At 55.5% G+C, this 9,160-nt stretch overlaps 1 protein-coding gene and 1 long non-coding RNA gene across 2 annotated transcripts; one reads left to right on the forward strand and one right to left on the reverse strand.

Annotated features, from left to right (window-relative positions):
- The first annotated feature begins 397 nt into the window (after positions 1–397).
- On the forward strand, positions 398–4,541 carry LOC120670658 (beta-galactosidase 9). Its single transcript, XM_039950815.1, has 9 exons — positions 398–1,096; positions 1,200–1,503; positions 1,865–2,059; positions 2,237–2,324; positions 2,473–2,591; positions 2,693–3,030; positions 3,128–3,237; positions 3,366–3,475; positions 3,572–4,541. Exons 1-9 carry the CDS (start codon positions 714–716, stop codon positions 4,097–4,099), a joined length of 2,175 nt encoding a protein of 724 aa, XP_039806749.1. The 5' UTR covers positions 398–713; the 3' UTR covers positions 4,100–4,541.
- Positions 4,542–4,935: 394 nt separating this feature from the next.
- Positions 4,936–6,275, reverse strand: LOC120670659. Its single transcript, XR_005673288.1, has 2 exons — positions 5,576–6,275; positions 4,936–5,472 (listed from the first exon to the last, which is right to left on the reverse strand). It is a non-coding gene; the product is annotated as an uncharacterized LOC120670659 (long non-coding RNA).
- Between the last annotated feature and the right edge of the window lie 2,885 nt (positions 6,276–9,160).

The raw sequence follows: 9,160 nt of genomic DNA on the forward strand, positions 1-9,160 counted from the left end.
AAGTAAGCTGAATAGAGTGTCAGAGTTTTCTATTTATTTTGTTAAAAATAAGGAACATATAAAGAATAATTCTAACTCAACATATCGGTGTGCTCGTTCATAACATACCATGAAATTATAAGAAAATGATACAAATACCCATGTCCATATGTTACAAAACCGAACACATAAATTTGTAGAAAATTTGATGATCTCTGTGCAAAATACCTAAACCACAGTAACGATCATCACCCCCGAAAAAGAAAGGGAGTCCATGGAAGTGGGAGTGGGGCCCACCACCAGAGCTCCTCCTTCCCCTCCCCTGTTTCGGCGCCAACTAATTAGCCGCCCTCCCTCACAGCAGAGCTGCAGAGGAGGCGCGGGGGCCTTCCTTCTTCTACCTGCTCTGCTTCGGCTTTCCGCTTCTGGCTTTCACCTTCCCAGCACTCCTCTCCTTCCTCCCTCTTCCTCCAGCGGTAAACCGCAAGCGCTGATCCAAAGGCGAGGGGAAAAGATCAAAAGCGCCGCAGGTGAAAGAATCCGAAACCCACGGACGCATTCCCACTCGTCGCCATCCAGCACAGCTCATCAGATATAAGCTTAGCGCGCCACCCCTTTCCGCCCTCCCGTCCACTGCCATTGCCCCTCCAAGAACCGAGAGAACGAACGGAAGCCACCGACCCGGGCCGTCGTCTCGTCCTAGGCCGGCCCGGCGCCACCCCCGCCCCCGCGCCATGCCCAGCGGCGCCGCGCTCCTCCTCGCCCTGCTGGCGCTGGCGGCGGCCGCCGCCATCGGCCCGGCCCCGGCCAATGCCGCGGTGTCGTACGACCACCGCGCCGTGGTCATCAACGGGCAGCGCCGCGTCCTCATCGCCGGCTCCATCCACTACCCGCGCAGCGCGCCGGAGATGTGGCCGGACCTGCTCCAGAAGGCCAAGGACGGCGGCCTCGACGTGGTCCAGACGTACGTGTTCTGGAACGGGCACGAGCCCGTGCAGGGGCAGTACTACTTCGGCGACCGCTACGACCTCGTCCGCTTCGTCAAGCTCGCCCACCAGGCCGGCCTCTACGTCCACCTCCGCATCGGGCCCTACGTCTGCGCCGAGTGGAACTTCGGGTAGGCGAACCGGTCCTGGTCGTCCCGGCCGCATTCTTGCTTGCTAGCTGGCTCCTCGATCGCCTTGGTTCCGCCGCCATGGATGACGCCGCCGCTGCTGCAGGGGGTTCCCGGTGTGGCTCAAGTACGTCCCCGGCATCAGCTTCCGGACGGACAACGGGCCGTTCAAGGCGGCGATGCAGGCGTTCGTGGAGAAGGTGGTGTCGATGATGAAGGCGGAGGGGCTCTTCGAGTGGGAGGGCGGGCCCATCATCCTGGCTCAGGTGGAGAACGAGTACGGGCCCATGGAGTCCGTCATGGGCGCCGGCGCCAAGCCCTACGCCGCCTGGGCCGCCAAGATGGCCGTCGCCACCGGCGCCGGCGTGCCCTGGGTCATGTGCAAGCAGGACGACGCCCCCGACCCCGTCGTGAGTGACCCGGCCACCACTCTTCGCTTCGGTTTAACCACTCCGCTTGACCTCCTCGCCGTACGTGGTTCGGTCCGGCCGGTCGGTCGACGGGGGATTAATTATCGGCGCGGCGGATCAACCACCACGATCGCTTTCTCGCCGCGTCCAATGGACAATGGTGCGGCGCCGTTAGCACATCGCTGCCGCGGCGGTCCCTCCTTTCCAGCTCGCCCAATTCATGATACTTATTCAGATATATTATAAATATACATATATATGTATATATATATATATATAAATTTTATCTGATACTAGATTGTTTGATCTCGTTAACTGCGTTCCTGCTTACGTTGATTTGTGGAATGGCGATGGCGTCCAGATCAACACCTGCAACGGGTTCTACTGCGACAGCTTCAGCCCCAACTCCAACGGCAAGCCCACCATGTGGACGGAGGCCTGGAGCGGCTGGTTCACGGCGTTCGGCAAGCCGGTGCCGCACCGCCCGGTGGAGGACCTGGCCTTCGCCGTGGCCAGGTTCATCCAGAAGGGCGGATCCTTCGTCAACTACTACATGGTGAGTGAGTCGAGTCCGCTGCTTGCTTACCGCTGCCAGGCTGGCTCGATCCAGCTGAGCGGCCACATGGGTCAGTCATGTCACATGAGCTGCCGCGTAGGATCGTCTTCTCTCTTTTCTTTTTTCTGTCAATGGATCGATGATGCTTAGCATGTGCTTTGTTTGGTTCTTCTTCAGTACCATGGCGGCACCAACTTCGACCGGACCTCCGGCGGGCCGTTCATCGCCACCAGCTACGACTACGATGCGCCGATTGACGAATACGGTATGTGCAGCCATGGAGATTCCAGTTTCAGAAGTGTAGCAGTTAAAAGACGAGGAAGAAAGATTGTAGAAATGGTTGCGGTAGGATGTTCCGAATGCGGCTCTCTGATTTACTGAGCAAACTGAAAGGGTGGCATGCCATTGTGCAGGTTTGCTGAGGCAGCCGAAGTGGGGCCACCTGAGGGACCTGCACAAGGCCATCAAGCAGGCCGAGCCGGCGCTCGTCGCCGGCGACCCGACGGTCCAGTCCCTCGGCAACTACGAGAAGGTCGATAGCAACTCTGTCAGCAGATTGTTTCGGCCTCTGAAAAAACGCGCGTAATATAACAACTGTGCAGAGTTGCTCAAAGACGAATTCTCTGTGTCCAGGCGTACGTGTTCAAGTCGAGCGGCGGCGCGTGCGCGGCGTTCCTGTCCAACTACAAGACCGACGCGGCGGCGACCGTGGCGTTCAACGGGCGGCGCTACGAGCTGCCGGCGTGGTCCATCAGCGTGCTGCCGGACTGCAAGACCGCCGTGTTCAACACCGCGACGGTGCGGGCGCCGTCGGCGCCGGCGAGGATGAGCTCCGCCGCCGCCGGCCTCTCGTGGCGGTCCTACAGCGAGGCCACCAACGCGCTGGACGACCGCGCCTTCACCAAGGACGGCCTCGTCGAGCAGCTCAGCATGACGTGGGACAAGTCCGACTACCTGTGGTACACCACCTAGTGAGTCACTCCCGCCGCCTGCTCATCTCTGAAACAAGCATTGCTTCGTCCTCTCCGCGTGCTCTCATCTCTCTGAATGTCTGAATGGTTTCTGCAGCGTCAACATCGACTCGAACGAGCAGTTCTTGAAGCTGGGCAAGTGGCCGCAGCTGACCATCTACTCCGCCGGCCACGCCCTCCAGGTGTTCGTCAACGGGCAGTCATACGGTACTGATGACTGAATCTTTTTTTTTTGAAAAGGAGATGACTGAATCTTGTAGCCGCTCTGTAACTGTCAGAGCTAAAGTTTGCAGAATTCGAGAGATGAATCCGTCCAATTTTTATTTCCATCGCAGGCTCCGCGTATGGCGGCTACGACAGCCCGAAGCTGACGTACAGCGGGTACGTGAAGATGTGGCAGGGCAGCAACAAGATCTCCATCCTCAGCGCCGCCGTCGGCCTCCCTGTGAGCTCACCGCCATTGCCGCTCTTCTCCCAGTTCAGAGTTCAGACCACCGTGATCCTAATCTCCTCTTGCTGTCCGTCTTCCTCCTCCTTGCAGAACCAGGGCACCCATTACGAGACGTGGAACGTCGGCGTGCTCGGGCCGGTGACGCTCTCCGGCCTGAACGAGGGGAAGCGGGACCTCAGCAGCCAGAAATGGACGTACCAGATCGGCCTGCACGGCGAGTCGCTGGGCGTCTACTCCGCCGCCGGGAGCTCGTCCGTCCAGTGGGGCGGCGCCGCCGGGAACCAGCCCCTGACATGGCACAAGGCCTACTTCGACGTGCCGGCCGGCGGCGCGCCGGTGGCGCTGGACCTGGGCAGCATGGGCAAGGGCCAGGCGTGGGTGAACGGGCGGCACGTCGGCCGGTACTGGTCGTACAGGGCCCCCGGCGGCGGGTGCGGCGGCTGCGGCTACGCCGGCACGTACGGCGAGACCAAGTGCCAGAGCGGCTGCGGCGACATCTCCCAGAGGTACTACCACGTCCCGCGGGCGTGGCTCAACCCCAGCGGCAACCTGCTGGTGCTGCTCGAGGAGTTCGGCGGCGACCTCTCCGGCGTCACGGTGGTGACCAGGACGGCATGAAGATTCAGGAGGAAGGTGAGGATTGGAAGGAAACGAGACGAGGAGGAGGTTGATGAGCTGTGAATAATCTGCTGGGAAGGAAGATCGAGACGGAGGAATGAAGGGTACACATGAATACGTGATACGGATTCTTTCTTGCTCGTATATCTATACGAAATACTGCGTACATATGTACTGTACGTACACGAAAAAGTGGTACGTAGTATTTATTGGAGAAAAATGTGTTATTGGATTGGAGTTGGCCGCCGGCACGGCTGCAGGAACTGCAGCTCCGGTATACATCCGCTGCTGAATACTAGTATGATTTTGCTCCGCAGTCTGCAGGAATCTCAAGGTTCAAGCATTCATTCATTTTTCTTTGAGGAAATTTGCAGCATCGAGTTGTAAACGGGCTATTTATCCCTGCCGTTCTATGTGCGATACTGATACCTTATTGCGCGAATGGAACAAGAGGAACTGAGTGTCCTTTCCTCACTTCTTTGTCAGTTTCTTCTTCTCTGTCCCCTTTTATGGAAAGTGTTTGACGCTGCAATGATGCAGATAGAGAGTAACTTGATCTGCACAGCTGAGGAGAAGACGATAGAGCTAAAGATTTCGATTGTCCTACTTTTCACGTGTCTCCGTTCCAGCTTCGCAGTTGCAAGTCTGAACTCCGAAACATACGTTACCCAAACAAAAATTTGCAGGTTTTCCAACCTCTATTGCTAGAATCTTGCATGGTCCTCGCAGAGAGCTGTGCAGTTAGCACACGGACAAGTTGCTTATACTTTTAGATTACACAGTACAACACTTACAGCCAATGGTGAATCTAGATTTTTAGGTTAGGGTGGTCCAACTTGACATAAAAATTTTTATAGCGGCAAATATATCATACTACACTAGTTTAAAACTCATCAAAGACACATAATAATATAGCAATAAGGTATTTTACAATTTCAAACATTCGAAAACCAACAACTAAACCTCAAATTTACATATATGTTATTTGTTAAAGCATCTCCAACAGCTTCTTTAAAATTGAATAGCTAAAATTTTAATTTAGCTATTATGTAAAACGTAATAGCTAGCCAAAAAAGTGATGAAATGCAACAGATTTTCTAAATGCACCCGCGAGCAGCAGCTTGTCTTCCTCCTGTGCCTCCAAGCGTCAGGGTCAAAAGGCCTAAAACGGCGATGTTCCCGCACCACGAAGATCACCGGCGAGCAAGAAGCATACCACGGTGTTCAGAAATTCGAGGCACACGCGGTGATGCACTTGGCACGGGTACATGGTGACCGGAGCTCGCCGGAGACGAGGAAGAACGCGGCGGCGACATTCGTCGGCGTGGCCATAAGCGCCCGCGGCGGCAACTTTGCGTTCCTCGTCAAACAAGCTGCGAACGCATAGAGTTAGCGAGAGCACCATGATCCACGCGACGAGAGGATCCAATTTTGGTAGTTCCTGGGCTCTGGTTCGGAGATTGGAAGGGGGCTCACCGGAGAGGTCGAGATCGATTGTTCTTGCGACCATGGCGCGACGGAACGAGGTCCTTGGGCGGGGGATTTGGCCGGCTGGATTAGGGGATCGAGGGAGGAGGTCATGGATCTGCTATTCCCGCGAGGAATTGGATTAATTTGGCTCATGGACGGAGTATTGAAGATGGGGAGCTCGGCCTCCAGGCAGCCATGGCGACCTCGCCGTGCTCTCCCTGCGCCTGGCCCCTCCTGCCACGACCTCCATCTCCTTGGCTGCCTTGTAGCTGTCGGGCTTGTTGAGGAAGTAGGCATGGTGCTCGCCAGGCCTCGTACAGCTCCGCCTCGCCACGCCACCCGCTCGCCCGGAGCGCGCGGACGTAGGCGCGACCCCTCGCGCTCAGCAGGTCCAGCCCGGCTACAGTAACGAGCACGCGCGCGGAGGCGAGCCACCGCCACTCCTCCGGCAGGCGCGACGACGATGTTCCTCGCCACGCCCTACTCCGCAACGGCGACGGGGCGCGCCCTCGCCCAACGCCGGCTATCTGTCGTGCTCGCCGGGCCCGAGCCGTTCGCGGAGTACACCCTGCGCGTGCGGAGGAGGAGCTCCGGCAGTCCCGCAGAGCGGCCTTGGTGCGGCAGGGACGAGCTACGCCGGCAGGGAGGGGCGGTGGGAAGGGGAGGAGCAGAGGGGCGGGGGCGTGCGGGAGGGGCGGGGAAGTGCATGCGGGAGGGAGATGGCGAGCGGGAGTGCTCTGCAAAGATGCCTAGCGCAGGAGAAGGGATACAAAATCAGACTGTTGGATCACTTTTTTCTCATTGTTTATCTATTTTTAGATATACAATTAGATTTAACTAGTCTCTTAGAGATGCTTAGATGAATAACTTTCTATATGTATACCTTGAAAATGCAAAGTTTAGGGTGGGCCCCGCCCTACTAGATATGCCAATACTTACAATGCGTAACAACACCTTTATGATTATACCGAACCGTCGTTTACCACTAAAATCACAATGTTGATAAATTTTAGAAAATTCGTTATCATAGGAAGTCGAATCCAGAACCTACGGAGACTCTAGTAACCGCCAAACTACACAAACCTTTCCGCAACAGGTTGCTCATTTGGCTGGCCAGATTATTGGGAGTTGGTGACCAGTTCCCATCTTGGCCCAACCACCGTGCATCCATGCCCTTGCATCTGCGTAACCGTAACAGCCGCCAGCCTTGCGATTAGGAGGATCCATGGACATCGGCGGTCACCGGAACAATATCCCATCACTGCGCGCCCGGCCGGCCGGTCTTGCACGCGGTGGCGCGATGCCGGTGGCGCGTCCGCGTCAACGATTTTCCCGGCGGTCGGTGCAGTACGATTGGTGGCTGTCGATCCTGTTGTTTGCAATCTGTGCGCCTTGCATTGCTTTTTGATCATGTAACGGTGTGATATGTAGGACAGCAGTTATGGTGACTTTTGATGAACACTAGAAACCTGCGCGGCTTTTGCCGCGCCCTTCATGGGGTTTAGCCAGTGTTTTTATGTTAGAAAAAAAATTTATACTTGCTTATTCTATATAACTGGAATTTAAACATGTGTGAGGACTTTGAATCTATTATTTTATCTGTAGTGGTAGAGCATATTGCGAGAGTATCGGTAGAGAAAATGTATGCATTGTCGACCAAATATATGCACATGTTGGAACTCTGTTGTCATTAGGATATGGGGAGTTAATCTAAAGTTTGAAGTATGTGTGTTTATCTAAAAAAACTTAAAGTTGATACTTCATTGGACAAGTACACCAAAGGCATATTTGAGTAAGCAATAATCTGTTGAAAAGAATATTTGGTATTAAATTAGCAAGAAGTCGCGAGGAAATGTAACTAATATCAAAGGAAGAAAGGGAAGAAAGAGAGTTGCTTTTGCTGCGGTAGGTATTGGTCACAGACCATGACCATAGCTCCAGCTTTTGCATGACATCTCAGATCTAAAATGTTGAAGAAAATGAGTTGCCAGTTATTCCGTATGAGATACCTTGGGTTGCTGAGGGATTTTGCCTATCACTATCATCAATAGTGATATTCATTTTATGAAATGGAGTGTCTAATTCACGTTGCTCCTAAGCGACTCAAATGGGCACCATATTGTAAATTGTAAGTGAACACTAAACAGAAAAAATCCTACTATATGATTGTTGTTGTCAAATGGATCACCATAATTACTGCTCGAAATACTGATGATATATTAAGCCTCACTTAATATGGGAAGCTCTAAGGGTTTTGATTGCTACACATCAGCGGTCTCATAGATCGTCTGATGCAAGTCTACATAGGATTTTTGATTAGGTGGTAGAAAGAGGGAGGGGGAGAAAGAACAAGATGGTTGTTTCGCGAGACAATCGTCTCATATGTTAAATTTAGGACTATAAGACTATTTTCTCACCATTGTACTGATTGTTATTGTTGCCATGCAACTCATAATTTTTTTCCTATGCTCAAATTGTGAAATTGTGTATTTATTATGAGACAGCTTATAAGACAAACTTATTTTTTGTATTACCCTTTACATCGTCTCGAGATGATGTGGCAATATATGAGACCGCTTTAAGATTTAAGCATTATAGGAGAAAGAAATCACTACACCTGCCGAAGGGGAAGAATCAGGGTTAGGTTATTAGGCCTCGCATGCACGCAGCGGTGACCTCCTGCCCGGGCGGCGACTCCCGCCACCAGTGTGCTGCCGCCGCTGGATCTCCCTGCTCCGGCCGCCTCCGCCCCTTCCAACCACAGATCCGCGCTCCCCTCGACTCACCCTCTCCATCCATCCCTCCCATGGCCTCCCTAGCTGTGCGAGTTGGCAGATCGGGAGGATGACCTAGCTGCCCACCCGCCGCCGCCGCCACCGCCGGCGGCCACAGCCCCGCCCCTCCTTGCCGCCCTGGTCCGCCTCCTGCTCGCTCCTCCCTCGTGCTCCGCGCACTGCTGCTGCTCGCGGTGGCCATCGCCGGCGCGCTCTTGGACCCAACGCCGCTCCACTTCTGCGTGACGGACCCGCAGGCCGCGCCGTTGCTGGCGTACAAGCCACAGTTCGCCGTGGTGGACGCCGTGGGCCCGCCGTTCGCCCTCCCGTGCGTGCTGCCGGTCCGCCATTCCCGTCTTGGTGCTCGACGACGACGATGACCTCCTCGACGACATGGCACGGCTTCCGGACCCCGACCCCCCACCCGCTGCCTGCGGCTCGCCGGACCACCTCTGCTTCGATTCGCCGCCGCCGCCATCCACCCGCCTGCCGACAGCCACTCCGGCGCCGGCAGCCACCACATCATCAACTGCTCCAGCGCCGGGTGCCGATGGCTCGCCCACACTGACGGCCACCCTGGCCTCGGCGACCTCCTCCTCGCCGATGGACACTCCTCTCCCCTCCCCCGGGCAGGGAGCTCTCTCCCCGGACGCCACTCCATTTTTCCCTAGCGGCCACCCCGACGGTCGGGCGAAGCAGCTCCGTTGGAGAGACGACACCCCACCCCTCTCCAACGATGACGGCACCCCGTCCTACCCGCGACATCCTGTTGCGGCAACCGAGGGCAACCACCCCTGCCTCAGCACCGGTGGCGGAG

The sequence above is a fragment of the Panicum virgatum genome, chromosome 4N (assembly GCF_016808335.1).
Source record: "Panicum virgatum strain AP13 chromosome 4N, P.virgatum_v5, whole genome shotgun sequence".
NCBI lineage: Eukaryota > Viridiplantae > Streptophyta > Magnoliopsida > Poales > Poaceae > Panicum > Panicum virgatum.